Consider the following 17,287-nt stretch of genomic DNA (forward strand, 5'->3'; position numbering starts at 1 on the left):
CCGGCTTGCGAGACATCAGCAGCATTTCACGCGCCGACGCAATCCGCAGAGCTCCGCTGCGGGTCCTCGTGTTGCGATCCGCAGCCGCAGCTGCCTTCTTGCCTCGGCTGGCGAAAAACTCCGCTGCTGCTGCAGCGTCCTTCATCCCCTCGCCGCCTTCTGCAAGAGACTCCTGGGGCTGAGCTTCTGCAGTCTCTTCCCCCGCTGCCTCAGGCCTTAAAGCGCCACACTCAGTGCCTCCCCTCAACAAGTGGCGCTGCTGGTTTTGCTGCGGAGGCTCGTCTTGCGCGGCAGCCTCATCCTCCGCTGGACGCACATGCTGCGCTGCAGCGTCTCCCTCCGCCTTCTCTCCCGTCACCATGATAGCCTCCTGCTTTTCCAGACCGCCGTCCTCCTCATCCAATGCGCCTTGCAACAAACCTACTTCCTGCTCGACCTTCTGAGCAGAAGCGACTTCTGCTGCAGGGCAAACCGCTTCTGCAGCCGCCGCTGCTCGTGCAGCAGCAGCCTCCTCTTCAAGCTGCAGTCGATGTCGCTGCCGCTGCTGCTGCACTTCAGCAGACACCCCAAATATGCAATTCGGACTAGGGGACTCGAGGAGCAGCTTAAGAGCATCCCGAACCCACAATCGCAAGAGGCACATACGTTGCTGCAACGCCTCCCGTTCCTGCAGCAATACGTGCTGTACCGGAAGTGCTGCTGCTTCTCGCAGCAAGCGCCGAACCTGCAACGCCATCAATCGCAGTATTCATGACATGTATTCATAACATAACATAAAATATATATAGCAATCCAAGCCCACACAGGTACCTTGCAGGTACCTTGCCAGCCAGACCATGGCATGGCGCAAGAAGGCCATGATCCGCATGCCCCCGTGTGTAGCAGCAGCAACAGAAGAAGCAACAACAGAAGAAAAGGCAGCAGCAGAAGAAAAAGCAGCAACAGAAGAAAAGGCAGCAGCAGAAGAAAAAGCAGCGACAGAAGGAGCAACAACAGAAGAAAAGGCAGCAGCAGAAGAAAAAGCAGCAACATAAAAAGCAACAGCAGAAGAAAAGGCAGCAACAGAAGAAAAAGCAGCAACAGAAGAAAAGGCAGCAACAGAAGAAGCAACAACAGAAGAAAAGGCAGCAACAGGAGAAAAGGCAGCGACAGAAGAAGCAACAACAGAAGAAAAGGCAGCAATAGAAGAAGCAGAAACAGAAAAAGCATCAACAGAAAAAGCAACAACAGAAGAAAAGGCAGCAACAGAAGAAAAAGCAGCAACAGAAGAAAAGGCAGCAACAGGAGAAAAGGCAGCAACAGAAGAAAAGGCAGCAACAGAAGAAGCAACAACAGAAGAAAAGGCAGCAACAGAAGAAAAGGCAGCAACAGAAGAAGCAACAGGAGAAAAGGCAGCGACAGAAGGAGCAACAACAGAAGAAAAGGCAGCAACAGAAGAAAAGGCAGCAACAGAAGAAAAGGCAGCAACAGGAGAAAAGGCAGCAACAGAAGAAAAGGCAGCAACAGGAGAAAAGGCAGCAGCAGAAGAAAAAGCAGCGACAGAAGAAGCAACAACAGAAGAAAAGGCAGCAATAGAAGAAGCAGAAACAGAAAAAGCAGCAACAGAAGAAAAGGCAGCGACAGAAGAAGCAGCAGCTCAAGAAGCAGCAGCAGAAGAAAAAGCAGCAGCAGGAGAAAAGGCAGCAGCAGGAGAAAAAGCAGCAACAGAAGAAAAGGCAGCAACAGAAGAAAAGGCAGCAACAGAAGAAAAGGCAGCAACAGAAAAAGCAACAACGGAAGAAAAGGCAGCAACAGAAGAAAAGGCAGCAACAGAAAAAGCAGCAACAGAAGAAAAAGCAGCAACAGAAGAAGCAGCAGCAGCAGAAGAAGAAGCAGCAACAGAAGAAAAAGCAGCAACAGAAGAAAAGGCAGCAACAGAAGAAAGAGCAGCAACAGAAGAAAAAGCAACAACAGAAGAAAAAGCAGCAACAGAAGAAAAGGCAGCAATAGAAAAAGCAGCAACAGAAGAAAAGGCAGCAACAGAAGAAGCAACAACAGAAAAAGCAGAAACAGAAAAAGCAGCAACAGAAAAAGCAACAACAGAAGAAAAGGCAGCAACAGAAAATGCAACAGCAGAAGAAAAAGCAGCGACAGAAGAAGCAACAACAGAAGAAAAGGCAGCAATAGAAGAAGCAGAAACAGAAAAAGCAGCAACAGAAGAAAAGGCAGCGACAGAAGGAGCAGCAGCTCAAGAAGCAGCAACAGAAGAAAAGGCAGCACCAGAAGAAAAGGCAGCGACAGAAGGAGCAGCAGCTCAAGAAGCAGCAACAGAAAAGGCAGCAGCAGAAGAAAAGGCAGCAACAGAAGAAAAGGCAGCAACAGAAGAAAAGGCAGCGACAGAAGAAAAAGCAACAACAGAAGAAAAAGCAGCAACAGAAAAAGCAACAACAGAAGAAAAGGCAGCACCAGAAGAAAAGGCAGCAGCAGAAGAAAAGGCAGCAACAGAAAAAGCAACAACGGAAGAAAAGGCAGCAACAGAAGAAAAGGCAGCAAGAGAAGAAAGAGCAGCAACAGAAGAAAAGGCAGCGAAAGAAGCAGCAACAGAAGAAAAGGCAGCAGCAGAAGAAAAGGCAGCAGCATACCCTTGTCACGGCAGGAAGGGAGACCTTGGACGCTGTCAGAGAGAAGAGTTGAGCTACTCGCGTTCTGCTGAGCCTCACGAAGTCTTGGAGAGTTGCAGCAGCGCCGCCTCCCCTGGCTGTACACCCCACACAGGCCCAAGGACCAGCGCACTTTGGGGGAGGAGGCAGCAGCAACAGACTGCCGTTGCTGTTGGTAGGGGTGCCAGTGGCAGCAGCAGCAGCAGCTGCTGCTGCAGCTGCAGCTGCACTGTCTCCCTCGGACGGCTGCTGCTTGCTGGCTAGCTGCCAGACGCATGCCAGGTGGAAGCGCCTACTGCAGCAAGAGCAGCGGATCCATTCCCCGAGACCATCTTCGTCATCGGGCAGAAGCTGCTGCTGCGTGTAAGGCTCTTCAGCAGCAGCGGCTGCTGCTGCGTCTACTGCAGCAAGGTCCTCGACCTTGAGGCCCAACGCTGCGCGCAGCTGCTGCCGTCGGTTGTAGTGCTGTCTGTACACCAGACAGGGGTGCTGCGGCGCGTCTTGCTGCTGCAGCGGCTTGCTGCACAGGAGGCAGACGTCTGCCGGCTCTGCATGCAGGCGCAGCGCAGCTTCTTGCAGGTGCACGAAGGCGCGCTGAATCGGACTGAGACACAGGGGGGGGTCAGACGCAACAAACCACTCATCGAGACCCTCCCCCTCCGCTTGCTGCTGCAGCTGCTGCGGCTGCTGCAGCTGCTGCGAGTTCGTGAGAGGCTCGGCAGCAGCGCCTGCCGCCAGAGCCTGCTGCTCCCCGCGATCCGGAGCGCTCAGGCACGACGAGACATCGGGAGTCAGCAGCAAGTGCGACCGCAGCAGTCCCCTCGACACGGGAACCATCGGATCAGCTGCTGCGTTGAGGCGGGTCCACGGACGACGGTAGCTATCCTGCATTTGCAGCACACACCAGCATGGCTCCTAACAAGCGCGCGTGAAGGAGGAAAGGGAGACGGAGTGGGAGACGGCCGCAAGCCATGCCTCCCACGGCGGGGCGTGCGAGTTTCCGGCTGGAAGCTCGGAAAAAAAGCCGAGCGCGCTCTCTGTGTCGCCTTACCCTTGGGAGAAAGCAGATCGCTTCCCTCGCGCGGACAGCCCAATCCACCGCATGCAGAAGCAGCGCAGCGATGCGCCCCTTCAGAGGCACCTGCAGGGGGAGACCGTCTAGAGCCTCCAGGAGACGGAGGAGAGACAAGAGTGACACTTGCGGCAGGGGGGTCCTCAGAGTCTCCTCGAGCAGCGCGCTGCGATCGGGAGGCAGCCTCCGCCTCAAGGCTTCCGGCAGGAGCACCTCCTTCTCCTCCTCCTGTTGCTGCAGCTGCATGACGTCCTCGTTCTCGTAGAAGTCGAAATCCAGCAGAGATCGCCGGTACAGCCACACGGTCGCTGCCGAGACATTCGAGACCCCTCCCCCCTCGCCAATGCTGCTGGTGCTCTCGACCGTGTGACGAGATATGTGCTGCATGCACCGCATGCTGCTGCCTGCTGCATCGTCGCGCAGTACAGGCGCAGCCATTGATTGCAGCCCTTGCAGCAGGCGGAGCACTTCCTCCTCCTCTTCGGCAGTAACTCCCCTCCTCGCCACACACTCCCCATCCACTGCCACGAGAGACTCCCCCTTGCAGACACGTGCCCCCCGCTGCTGCTGCTGCTGCTGCTGCTGCTGCTGCTGCTGCAGCGCCTGATCACTAAGGCCAAACGCGCATGCAGGAACTTCCCAGTCTTCAAGCCCGACGCTCCAAGGGACGCCTTGCCATATCGCAGTGTCTGCCCCCGCCAGTTCTACTGAACGCTGGCAGTGCTGCTGCTGCTGCTGGAGCTGCTGGGGAGTCTCGCACTCCTGAACTCCTTCTATCTCCGCATTCGAACCGACTGCTGCTGTTGCACCCTCTGGAAGGTGTACTGGTGTAAGCTCGCCTGTGGGGGAGCCCGCCTCCATCACGTGCACTTCTTGCAGCTGCGGCAGCTGCTGATGCTGATGCTCATGCTGATGCTCATGCTGCTGCTGATGATGCTGCTGCTGATGATGCTCATGCAGCTGCTGCTGATGCTGATGATGCTCATGCTGCTGCTGCTTGCCCACGTTAGGACGCTTTCCAGTTTGCAGCTGTTGCACTTCTTTCTGAATGAGGAGCTTTCGTCCGCGCTGAGGGTCGAAGAGGCCTTGCAAGACTTCTTCGACTTCGCTCTCGGTGTCAAAGAACCCCTCCGCCACGGCACTCCCCAGCTCGAGTTGCTTCTCCTTCTCCTCCCCAGGAAGCGGAGAAGGAGAGGGAGAAGCAGCATCTCCATGAGACTCCTTCAAGCGCTCCAGGAAGCGCTCCCTGCTGTCGCGTTGTTGGTGCTGCAGGAGCTGCTGCTGCTCGATTTCCTTTTGTTTCTCGAGAACTTTCATGACGCCTTCTTTCGAGCAGAGACCTATGGCAGGAACGCATCTGTACGGATTCTGGTAGGCGGGGGCTTTGCTGCTGCAGCAGATTTGCATGCGGCGACGGAGGGGCAGCGCGAGACTGCCGTAGGCGCTTGGAACGCGTTGCTGCTGCGCATGCAGCAGCAGCTGGTGCTGCTTCTCCATGTCTCCTGCGGCAGCAGCAGCAGCAGCGGCAGCCTGATCTCGTTCTGCAGCCTTCCGCTGCTGCCGCATGAGTTCTTCCTCGCGCTCGAGGAACGGATACTGCTGCCTGAGCCACCAGCTGATCAGCAGCTCAACGACGATTAGGGCCTGTAACACAACCGTTTCGCCGTGGAGGAAGCTTCCAAAAGACGAAGAGCTGGAGCGAAGCAGCAAAAGGAGGCCTTCGCGGAGGGTGGGCAAAGGCACTCCCGATGCGCGCAACATTTCCTTCGAGGAGAAGCAGCGCACACGCCTGCCATCCCCTATTCGAGGGGTTACGTTTCGACAGGGGAAGTTGGGAGTCTGTTTTGCCCGTCTTCCCACATGCGGAGGAGCTGCTGACACGGCAGCCGCAGCAGCTGCCATGTGCTGCTGCTGCTGCTGCTGCTGCTGTTGCTGCTGTTGGGGCACTGCGAGTTGCTGGCCTTCTTCCCGAGCGAAAGACGCCACGCTGCAGTCTGCCATCGAGGCTTCTTCTTGCATCTGCGGGGGGTGCAGCTCGCTAGGGGTGAGTTCGGAGGAGTTCTCCGCGTACTTGGCCCTCTTCGAATAGCCAGCGGCTGCGGCGGCAGCTGCAGGCGACTGCTGCTGCCGCGTGGCTGCCCTTTTCACGCCTCCCCCCGTCGGGTGTATTGACGGCACCTGCTGCTGGGGCCCTGCAACAGCAGCGCTCGGTGCGAGGCTGTCCACCCCATACGCCTGCTGCTGTGGCAGAGCAGCAGCAGCAGCAGCAGCAGCAGCAGCATCACCCCCGCATTGCCGCTTTACGCCAGAGGCTGCTCGTGCTTTACAGGGTGGGCCGACAGCCTTCGCGATCCAGAGGCCTTGTACCGACTGCAAGAATCGTAAAAAGAACCAAAGAAAGGCAGCAGCTGCTCCACTACTCCCTAAGAGTTGGAGGAAGAAAAGCAGGAGCAGAAGCAGCTGCAGCTGCAGCCTCACACAGCCCCCGTGCCGTCAGGAGGGTCGTCGGAAGGCGCTTTATCTGGATCGCGTTCCTCATGCCATGGCCGACAGAAGAGGCAGCAGAAGAAAAGGAAGGAGACAGAAGCGGGAAGGAAGGACGAAAGGAGAGAGTGCCGCATGAAGAGCAACAGGCAAAACAAAGGGGGTACATACACCACCCCAAGGGCTTACTGCATGGTCTCCCCTGCGTTTAGCCTTGGATTCGATGAGACGCAGCAACAAGGGATGCAGCGAACGGATGTCAGACACCGGCCAGCTGATCTTGCCGCCAGTTAGCTGCCTGATACAGCGCACGCATGCACAGCGCAGCAGGGGAACCCGCACGCCAGCTCCAGGCTTCATTTGGCTGCAGCTGTGTGTGCAGCAAAAGGACAGCGTCAAGAAACGTGCCCTTGCTTTCCTTACGGCAATGGCTACTGCGCAAGCGAAAACAACTGCATCACGAGGAGAAAGCGCCAGAGCAGCACCCTCCAGCAGGCAGGAGGACCCTCTCTCTCTAACGGCAGCGACACAGCAGCAGCCAAGACAGACTTGTAATGCAGAGCGTATGCCGTCAGGAGGTGGAAGGCATAGCCAGGAGGTTCGCCTTCCAGCCACACGCGATGGAAGTCTCTGTCGCTGCTATCCGCATGATTCGCAGGAGACACTCCTGCACGCAGCGTGGAGGCGCCCCCCCCCTCAGTCGGTTGCGCTTCATCCTCAAGTGCAGTACTTGGCGCCGTTTGCTGTTGCTCCTGCATCTGCTGCTCATCATCGTGTATGCGAGACTCCTGCATCTGCTGCTCTTCCTCCAAGCGCTTCCTCTCTGAGGCAGCTGCCACATCCAGCAATACGTCGAGTCGTGCGCTGAGACACAGCAGCGCCTCTACGGTGAGACCCTTCGTGACTGCATACAACAAAAGCCGCTGCAGCTCCTCTGTCAGCTGAGGTAGCATCAGCAACACACACTTCACGATAAAAGAGGGACCAAGAGGAGGGTGATGCTGCTGTAACGCCGCTTCGCGCTCCTTAACCCATGCCTTCCGTGCCTCTGCTGCAGCTGCAGCTGCATCAGCAGCTGCTGTCGCATCTGTTGTTGTTGTTTTTGTTGCAGTTGCTGCAGAGTCAATAATGCAATTAATTGGCAGGCTGCCCTGTGCAGCCTCTACGTCATGTGGGGAAGAGGCAATTAGCTGCTGGTTTGACTGCTGCACGGAAGCAAGCAGCCGCAGGTGTTTTTCTTCTTCTTCCTCTTCCTCTCTTTCCTCTTCTTCTTCCTCTCTTTCCTCCTGAGAGCCGTCTTGCGCGTCGTTTGCGTCTATTGCCGGGAGAGCAGCAGTCGCAGTTGGCGCGCAGATGCAGCAACGAGCCGCTTCCGCCACGATCTCTTCCTGGGGATGCCTCTGCATGCGGCACAAGTCCTCTAGCAGGGGTTGCTGAGCGTCTCGAATGACTGGAAGACGCATGGCTCGGTACTGCTGTAGCCATTGCTGCGTGCTGCAAACGAGGGATTTCAATCGCAAGTAGGTAGGACCATCCACCAGCTCTACAGGCAAGCCAACTACCGGCTCTGCAGCGTTGCAGCCTTCACTGCGCTGAAGCTCCGACAGCAGCTGCAGCACAGAAAGACCAGTGAACGGCTTCTCCTCATCGCCGCTGCTCGCCACAGCCTCGTGCTGCTTCTGCTGCTGCAAAAGGAAGGAGGCACCTGCGGAGCCGTCCAGAGGATGCAACTCCTGCAACATGAGCGTCTCTTCCTCGTCCTCGCTCAGCTCCTCCGCCCCCAGCGCCCATCCAAAGGGGTCGCGCGCAGTAACTACACCTCCTGCGGCAGTCTCCGAAGATCCATACTCGCCAGCTGCTGCCTCCGCCCCGGCTGTCTCGGCGGCTTCCCCCGGAGTGTCGACATCCATCGCGTGCTGCTGCTCCTGCAGGGAGTGAAGAAACTGCGACTCCGGCTGCATGTACTCCTGCTGCTGCTGCCCCTGCTGCTGCTGCTCACCGGGAGATGCATTCGCAGCAGCAGCAGCAGCCTCTGCTGCCTCCTCTGTCTTCGCAGAACGTCGAGTTGTTACTGCCGCCATCACCTCCCCATGGAGCCTAGGACGGCGGGGAGCACGCGTGCTACGTCGAGTAGGCGCTAACGGCCTGTGTTGCTGCTGTTGTTGCTGCTGTTGCTGCTGCTGTTGCTGCAGTTGTTGTTGCTGCTGTTGCTGCTGGTGCTCCGGCTGTTCTTCGTCCTCATGATCGAGTTGCTGCCTCCTACGCGTTCGCACAGGGGAAGCCCTCACAGGCGGAGGTTCCTCAGGAATTTGAGGCTGGGGAGGCATCAGCAGCTGCTGCAGACGAATCTGCAGCTCCAGCAATTGCTGTTGGGCTATTGTTGCTGGAGAGACCACCACTTGCTGCTGTTGTTGCTGTTGTTGTTGTTCTTGCGAGAGCCTATGTTCGTCCTCACCCTCGGCCCCCTCCTGCGCTTCTTCGGTCGCAGGAACGTCGGAAGGGAGGGAGAGAGCCTTCAAATTACCGCCAGATTCTCGCACATGCAGCCGTCGCGTCTCGATCTGCTCCCACACAGCCAGAAAAGCCCCAAGTCGCATGCATGCAGATTGAGCGCAAAAGAGAGAGCCTCCGCTGCGGCCGAGGGCGTACAATGAAACCTTGGCATTCGAAAGGCGAATGCGCATCTACAAAGAAAGGTCTGCAATTGTAGAAGGGGCAGTGCATCCGCGCATGCAGATGTGCATGTGGGGAAGCAAGGGGAGAAGACTTTGAAGGGGGTAGAAAAGGGGGGAGGAAACCTGGGTGCAAAAAAATATGCATGCGGCAACTCTGAAGCGCATTTCCAACCGACCTGCTGGAGAAGCTGTTCGGCCTGGGCAAGAGAATGGCGTGGACAGCGAAGAAGCGACAGCATGCGGTGATTGTATACGCGTAGCAGCACCTGGGAAGAAGCAATAGCAGCGCATGCGTGGAGCTACCGCGTCTCAAGAGGGTCCGCGAGCAGCACTTGGGGGCTTTCCTTCCGCCCACGATTCACCGCGCCTCGCAGTAGAGATTTGGGCGAGACATCTGAGAAAAACGCAGGCTTCTCACCTCAACTTTGAGCAGACGTCTCTCCTTAATGTGGATGCGGCCCACAGCGCAGGCAGCAGCAAGCCGTCTCAGCCGCTGCGTCGTTTTCCAGAGAAGCGCATTGGCTGCATCGGGGGAGAGCAGTTGCAGCGCGGAGATTCGCTTTTCCTGCTCTTTCTGGAGAGCCTTCAGCCTCTGGAGACGGATCTCTTCTGACTCTTGCGCGTCTGTCCTCCCCCCCCCCCCTTCCGCGGCACTCGCTGCTGCTGCAGCTGCTGCTGCCTGCTGTTGCTGCTGCCGAAAGAGAAAAAGGACGTGAGGCTCCGAGATCGCAGTGCCAAAGTCGGAATGAGGATCGACTCCCGCAGCAACTCCAAAGAGACAAGCCGCGCGTTCTCTGTACGACTGCTGGAGCGCTCTAGCGCAGCGTTGCCTTAGGCGCTGAGCTTTTCTGACGTGCTGCTGCAGTTCAGCGAACGGCAGGAGAGACTGCCCCAGCCCAAAGGGCTTCCGAGTCAGTCGCTCCGCATCCAACAAAGGCACATAAGCTCTAACGGCAGGAATCTGCTGCTGCGGGAAGGTGCTTGCTGCACTGGCCGCTGCAGCGCGAGGGAGGATCATCAGAGGCATCGAGCTCTCCTGCAGCATCTCCGTAATGACTGCAGCAGCTGCGCTTGCATTCTGGCAGCGAACTACGACACGCAATTCCAGGAGATGCTGGTAGACAATGCACCAGTCCGCACTTTCGCGCAGCTGCCGTTGCAGCTCCTCTAGACCCTCCGGCTTTATGCGCAGACTGAGCCCTCGTTCCACGTGCTGTTGCCACTGGCGCAGCGATCCCCCGACGGCGTGCAGCTGCGCAGTTTGCGCGATCCACGCGGCGACAGCGCTGCATGCCTCCTTGAGGTGGGTGTAGCAAGGCAAGTCTGGAGTGTCGATCGGCAGCTGCAACAGCTGCTGCTGCTCCTCCACGAAGCGCTGAAGCTCTGCGCGAGGGGTGTCCTCTGCCTCGAGGTGCTGCGCAGAAGCCGTCTCGAGATCTTGCAGCTGCCGCAGCCGTTCCTCCGTTGCACCCAAGCAGCTAATGTACACGCTGCAGCTGCTAGCCTTGCGCTGCAACTCGCGCAGCTGCGTGAGAGACGCGGCCGTGTCTGGATTGCCCAGCGCAGCCGCCAGCTGCCCCTCCACTTCCTGCTGCTGCTGCAGAGCTTGCGCGATATCCTGACGCACCGACGAAAGATCTACGGGCAAGTCTTCAGCCTCCAGCAACAGCTGCTGCCACTCCGCAGCTCGAGGACGTGGCACTGCCTCGCGCAGCCTGCAAAGAGGCAGCAAAGAAGCTCACTCGAGAAAGAAACAGCGCATTGCAACCCACCCGAGCAGGAAGAAAACAACCGTTCGGCGACAGATACATGCGCCGTTCGTTCTAGACGCGAAAAAACTCTACCAGCAGCCCCTACAGGCACAGCCAGCAGCAGCAGACGCCACCCCAAGAGTCAATACACCAGAAACGGCTCATCACGCACTGCTGGGCCTTGCGTTGCCAGTCCGTCGCGATGCCACTCAGCGCTTTTAAAAAAGCCAACTCGGGCAGTGAAATCAGCTGCTTCCACTGCTGCTGCTGCCTGCTCAGACTGCTCTCCCCCTGCTGCCGTGAAGGATCCATCATATCTCCTTGCTGCAGGGGGATCGCCTCCTCAGAGCGAAGTTCACCTCGGTCAGCACTTTTATGAGTTGCGGCAATCACGCCGCTCGACGCAACGGCAAACGCATTCGATTCACCCACCAAAACACCCTCCCCAGCAGCTGCTTGCTTCTCGTTTGCCGCTGTAGCTGCCGCCTCCACCTGGAGCGCTGCCTGGCACTTCAGATCTCGATTTCTCGATCGTGGCGGCTTGCTAACTGTAGCGGCCTCGCGGGCAATCAGCACGGAAACAGGGGTTTCCGTGTCTATCCACCCAGAGACTGCGAACAAACACACACCACAACAGAAACGAAAACTCCCCGTCAAAGGTGCCTCAAGACACCTTGCGAAAAAAAACACCGAAAAATGCAGCAGCAAGCGATAAGCGGCAGAAAAGCAGCTGCGCGTGAAATGAACCACTTCCCCTTCCCCCTTTCTCCCCATCCAAAAGGACTCTCTGTCTCTCTCTCTCTCTCTATATATATATACATATTTGCGCAGCAGCAGAGGATGCGAAGTGGCAATAACACGGCAGCATCACGTGTAAAGAACGGAGAGTTAGCTTACAATTTTGTAGCTGCGGAGCAGCGAGGAGCTCCTCCACTTGAGCGTCATTTGCGGGAGGCCTCAATCTGGCAACTCGACTCCTCCATAAGGCATACAGCAGCAGCTGCTCAAGGCGGTTTTCAAGATCCTCACAGCAGCAAACCGAGTCGCTTTCTAGCAGGAGCAGTGCAGCAAGTCGCACAGTGTTTGCGCTGCACGGCAATAGAGGCCGCAGCGCTTTCCCAAGAGAATCTCCTGCTCCTGCTCCTGCTCCAGCGGCAGCAGCCACGGCGCCTGTACTTCCCTGAGAGCATGCTGCACTGCCGACAGTCGTCTCTGCACCCTCTCCAAGCGGCGCAGTCTTGAACTCCGCTCCCTGTTGAAGAGCAGCTTCTCCCCCCCCCCCCCTCCTGCGGCAACAACAACGAATGCTGCTGCTGGGGGAGAGACAGCAAATCCTGAGCTCTCTTCAGCCAGCGCTGAGCCTTGTCTCGCAAATCCACGAGATCTCCATGCAGACCCCAGTTCTTGATGACGAGGTTCTCTGCAATTGCAGCAGCAGCAGCAGCACAAACACGCGGCAAAACGCAGCAGTCACGGAAAGGAAAAAGAGCTGCAAGCAAGAACGACACGCCACAGCGCCTACCTACCCGCAAAAGACGGAATCACGTGTTCCCATGCATGCAGCAGCCGGCAAAGGGAAGGAGGATTCCAAAAAGCACGAACGATCACGCAGGGAACCCCCTACCCTCCCCCCAAGCAGTGATCCCCGAATCGAACCCTTCGCTCGCCCACCATGCACGGCAATGAGCTCGACTAGGCGCTCATACGGCGCTCTGCGACGGTCTGCTGCTGCCTCAGCGCCTCTCGCAGGGGAAGACACTCCCGACCCCACGACTCCCGACGCTGCGACCTCCCTGCGGTGTCTCTGCAACTCCAGAACGTGCATGAGATCCTCCGGGAGCAAAGCTCCCTTGCGACGAAAGCCGTCAAGGGAACCAACCGCCCATCCAAGGCGAACAGCAGCAGCCGCTACAGCAGCAGCGGCAGCACTGTCTAGGAGAGACCTCGCCTTCTCCGTGAACGCAGCGGACTGCTTCACATACTCCGTTAAGGGACGAATCCAAGCCTTAATTTCGAGCTGCTGCTGCAACACCTGACCGTCGTGCAACACCTGACGTGCCTCAGGAAGCGACAGGCTGCCCCCTGCCGTCTTGGCAAAGCGCTTTTCCCACTTTCGCCAACGGCCATACACTGCCTGCAACACAGCAATAGCCGCGCATCACTGAAAGCATGTAGGCGCACACACATATAAGTGTGTGGGTGTGCTCTGTACATACACCCCACCGAGCACACGCCCACAGAAGACACCCGCGAGCGCGTCTGCAGTTTCAGCCAGCCAGCCAGCCAGCCAGCTAGCCAGCTAGCTAGCCAGCTGAAACCGAACCGCAACTCGTGGGAACCCAGTTCTGCGGCTCAAAAAGCACAACACGGCGAATTCTAGCTGGAAAAAAGAAAACAGACGAACCTCAAGATATTTGATGGCAGGAACTATCAACTTGAGGGCCGTGTGCTGCGCGATAAGCGCCTCCAATTCTGCAGGTGTCGGAAACGAGGAGGAGAGCTGCTCTTCTTCTGAGACGAGGCAGCCAGGGGAACCTTCGGCAGCCGCTGCCGCCCCTTTTGCATGCGTCGTGCTGCCCTCGTTCTTCACCCCATCAGCGAGAGACTGAAGCTCTCGCAGTGCAGCAGCGTCTGCGCCTGCCGCTGTCAGCAACTGCGCGTACCGGGGTTGCATGCACCGTCGCGACCACTCCCCCGCTTGCGCAACTCGACGCTGAAGCTCTCTGGCAGAGGGTCCAGCCGTCTCAGAGGATGGCTCTTGCAACAACGCTATTGCGACGCCTAAACGAATAGGCCGCTGCAACAGACGCTCAACACGTTCCGCCCATGCCGCTGCAGCAACGTGCCCCTTCCAGTCGCTCCACCCTGAATACACGGCACTCGCTACCGCATTCACGTCGAAAGCGGAAAGCATGGATGCACGCATGCATCTCCCCGTTCGCCTACTAGCAGCGTGCGCAGAAAGAGAAGCACCGATGTTACACACACACACACACGCACATGCCGCACGTGGTGTTACACATGTCGCTGCTGTCAGGGAAGGCAGTAAGTCGCTGCTGTTACACAAGTCGCTGCTGTTAGGGAAGGCAGTAAGTCGCTGCTGTCAAGGAAGGCAGTAAGTCGCTGCTGTTAGGGAGGTAAGTAAGTCGCTGCGGCTACGCAAGTCGCTGCGGCTACGCAAGGCAGTAAGTCGCTGCTGTTACACAAGTCGCTGCTGTCAAGGAAGGCAGTAAGTCGCTGCGGCTACGCAAGTCGCTGCTGTTAGGGAGGTAAGTAAGTCGCTGCTTTTAGGAAGGTAAGTAAGTCGCTGCTGTTAGGGAGGTAAGTAGTCGCTGCGGCTACGCAAGTCGCTGCTGTTACACAAGTCGCTGCGGCTACACAAGTCGCTGCTGTTACACAACGGAAACTCGCAGCGCCTTGAGCCTCCCGAGACTTACCGGGTATATACACGCAAACATCCTGAGCCTGTGCCAGGATTTCTTCGCACTGGGGGAGATCGCCAGTGGCTGCAGCCGCTCTCAGGAGGTCTCGCCAAGTGACAACTTGTTGCAACTGCTGCAAAAGGAAGATGAACTCGGGGACGATGAATGGGATTTCGTGGAAGCCTTCTACCAAGAGTCGTCGCAGGAGCTGAATCGGAATGCGGCCCTTCCCGCCGCTGCTACTACTACTGCCGCCGCTGCTGCTGCCCCCTCCTCCAGCGCTGTTTTCTCCGCCCTTCTCTCGGCGGCTGCTGCTAGAGCCGCCGCTGCTGGAGCTGCCGTTAAGCGCAGCACATATGCGCTGCCCGAACTGTCGGCTCTGCCGCACACGATGCTGCAGTTGTTGCAGCTGCTGCGACACTCCAACGATCTGCTGCAGAAGAAGCCCTTCCTGCAGCAGCTCCTCCGCCTCCGCTAGGTGCAGCCTGTTGCCGAGGGAAATGGGCAGAATCGTGCCTCGCGCAGCTGCCAGAGGATCCGACAACAGCGGCAACTCCACCTTCTCCTGCAATAAAATCGGCGCCGCTTCGGTAGGGGGGCCCCCCGGTAGCTCCACGGGGGGCCCCTGGGGCACTCGGCTGCTGCCATCCGTAAGAGCGACAGACACTCTAAGCAGCCACGACTCTACGCGGTCGAGCTGGAGAGAAACGTTCTGCTGCAAAGAACGAAGCGCGTCAATGTCTCGCAGCGGCGGGGGAAAAGAAGAACTGCTACTACTGCTATTACTGCTGTTAGCCTCCCCTTCGGCTCCTGCAGGAGCTGCAGCATCTGCCAAAGCCGCAGCTTGCTGATGCTCTTGCTGCTGCTGCAGCCGACTCCGCGAAGACAGCTGAGGCAGGAGCAGCAAGTTTCCGCCCGCCACGGATATCGCACTGCCTGCAGCTGCTGCTGCAGCGGCAACGACTGCTGCGCTGCTGCTGCCAACTGCCGCTGCAGGAACTGAATTGAAGAATGCGGCTGCCTGCCGCTGCACCTGCGGCAAAAGGCCGCAAATACTCCACACAGTCGAAACATGCGACTCGGGAAGAAGCGCAAATAAAGGTCAGCAAACAAAGCGCTTTTCACAGAGCTGCAAGGTGGCCTCATTCTCCTCCTTAGCACTGCTTCCCACTAACCACAAAACACATGGAGACGTGTCACCTCAGGATGTGCTATTCGGCAAAATGAAAGGTCTGCACGACCTCTAAAAGAGAACCGGCTTGAAAGTCGAGGCGAGACGAAGAAAAATAAAAATTTCAGCAAGGCAAAGTGCAAGTACATGTGTGCCACGCAAGGGGGAGGGGAAGGAGATGCCCCCACACTTAATGCAGCGGTGTATGTCGCGCAGCCTTACCAGCTACACACACATCGATTTTTACACGATTTTTACACGATTTTTACACGAATGCACAAGGTCGCCCCAACTTACGTTTGGCAAGGCATCATGGAGGAAGCACAGCTGTTGGGGGGTTGGTTGACGGTGGGGGTGTGGCTGTTGTTCGTATAACAAGGCCTCCTTTCGCTGCGAGGCGACAGCATTCGACGCTCTCCTTGCTGCAGGCACTGTCTGATAGCCTTCCCGCCTCCAGACGGACTGCTGATGCAACAGCCGCTGCTGCTGCTGCACAGATTCGAGAGTGCCAGCCTCTGGCATCGTCGTCTGCTGCTGCAGCAGATGCGAGTGCTGCTGCTGCAAGCGGCGGTCTGCATACATGTACTCCAGCACAAGCTCCTGATCGAGGCAGTTGAAGTCTGTTGCCCACTCCCCCACAGTCTCCGCCATTTGCTGCTGCTCCTCCCCGAGAAAACGAAAGGCCTCCTCTTGCTGCTGCTCAGTTGCTGCCAGACACGCAGAGGCACCGCTTCCACGGCTGCCTCCGTTTCCAGCTCCTTCTGCTTCGGCTGCAACAACGACTGCTGCCGCTGCTGCACCCCTTCCACGACTTCGACCTCCACGCGACGCTCGCACAGACCCCTGTAGAAGCATTTCCTCCTCTTGTTGCTGTTGCTGCAGCAGCCTTCGCGCAGCGGCTGCTGCTCCTCGACGGCCCCTTCCCCGAGTAGGAGCTGCGGAGGCAGAGCAGAAAACGGAGGCGTCAAATACTCTGAAAGGTTGCGTCGTGAGCAGACGAACTAGGGGCACTTGCACCCGCTGCTGCAGCACAGCTTCTTCCGCTGCTGCTGCTGCTCCTGCCGTCGGTGCTGCTGCAGCAGCAGTGCCTGGAGGAGGTTTGCTCGAGGCATCTCCCTGCGAGGAAAGTTTCTCGGTAGCGTCTATTTCCGAGGCGCTGCTATTCACGATGCTGCTCTCTTTGTCAACAGCTCCGGCTAGCTGCTCCCTGTCGGGAGGGGCATCCACAGCAGGCGCAGCCGTCTCCTCCGCTGAAGACTCTGCTGTCATCAATTCATGAGAAAGCGGCGTCTCAACGCGCTTCGCAGCTGATGCATGATCCGAAGCTGCCGAAGAGCTATCTGCGGGAGCGTCTGCATCGGCAGGAAACCCTCCCCCCTTGCCTGCAGCGGCAGCTTCTGCCGCGGGAAAGAGAATCATACGTTTATCTTCTGGATTCTGCGAGGATTGCTCCTTGCCCTCCGGGAAGAAAGGAGCATGCGTTTGCGCTGCGATGCGCTGCTGCATTAGCAGAAGTCGGCACTCCTCCGCCGCCGCCTCTTGCTGCGTATCGATTTGCTGCTGCTGCTGCCGCTGCTGCTCCCTATCGAGGGGGAGAGTGGGAGCGACCCAGCACTGATGCAAAAGGGCATCATGACGTGTTGTCTTCCGCTGTCTAGGCCCCCCGATCGCGCGCATGTACAGTCTGCCTCCTGCAAAGCCAAACGGCGCAAAGCACAAGACTTGCACTTGTTCAAGTGCTCAGGACGGCATGCACTCCTCGCCCACGAAAGCGGTGCAGTGACAGCCGCAGAGCCCTCCCTAAGCTTCAAAGGGGGTTGCGAAACAGGCGAAGGGGAAAAACGACTCTTACCACCATCTGCGCTGCTGCCCTCGCCAGCCGCTGCAGCTGATGCTGCCGCTGCGGCAGTCTGCAGCGAGGCTGGCATCCCCCCCCCACGAGCACCTGCAGAGCTCATTGCCGTTGTTGGTATGGACTGAAACTGATTCTTGAGCCCATTCTGCTCACTGGTTGCAGCTGTTGTTGGCGCTGTTGCTGCTGAAGGCGCGGCGTGAAGGTGGGGGGAAGGACTG

General features: G+C 57.9%; 1 protein-coding gene across 1 annotated transcript in view; it reads right to left on the reverse strand.

Annotated features, from left to right (window-relative positions):
* The window catches only part of LOC34624430, a 17,197-nt gene extending 25 nt beyond the window's left edge, over positions 1-17,172 (reverse strand). Inside the window, exons 1-19 of the mRNA XM_026338026.1 lie at positions 17,058-17,172; positions 15,512-16,905; positions 14,059-15,076; positions 13,196-13,486; positions 13,022-13,132; positions 12,293-12,751; positions 11,871-12,041; positions 11,519-11,812; positions 10,794-11,232; positions 9,289-10,585; positions 9,047-9,136; positions 7,500-8,756; positions 6,745-7,268; positions 6,385-6,493; positions 4,725-6,081; positions 3,672-4,535; positions 627-724; positions 76-436; positions 1-4 (exon numbers count right to left, since the gene is read on the reverse strand). The exon at positions 1-4 is cut by the window's left edge and continues 25 nt beyond it. Of these exons, the coding sequence (XP_026193811.1) occupies positions 1-4; positions 76-436; positions 627-724; positions 3,672-4,535; positions 4,725-6,081; positions 6,385-6,493; positions 6,745-7,268; positions 7,500-8,756; positions 9,047-9,136; positions 9,289-10,585; positions 10,794-11,232; positions 11,519-11,812; positions 11,871-12,041; positions 12,293-12,751; positions 13,022-13,132; positions 13,196-13,486; positions 14,059-15,076; positions 15,512-16,905; positions 17,058-17,172 (10,253 nt within the window). The remainder of the gene's footprint in view (positions 5-75; positions 437-626; positions 725-3,671; positions 4,536-4,724; positions 6,082-6,384; positions 6,494-6,744; positions 7,269-7,499; positions 8,757-9,046; positions 9,137-9,288; positions 10,586-10,793; positions 11,233-11,518; positions 11,813-11,870; positions 12,042-12,292; positions 12,752-13,021; positions 13,133-13,195; positions 13,487-14,058; positions 15,077-15,511; positions 16,906-17,057) is intronic.
* Between the last annotated feature and the right edge of the window lie 115 nt (positions 17,173-17,287).

Source organism: Cyclospora cayetanensis, unplaced genomic scaffold (genome assembly GCF_002999335.1).
Source record: "Cyclospora cayetanensis isolate NF1_C8 unplaced genomic scaffold, CcayRef3 CcayRef3_contig_101, whole genome shotgun sequence".
In the NCBI taxonomy this organism is placed as follows: domain Eukaryota; phylum Apicomplexa; class Conoidasida; order Eucoccidiorida; family Eimeriidae; genus Cyclospora; species Cyclospora cayetanensis.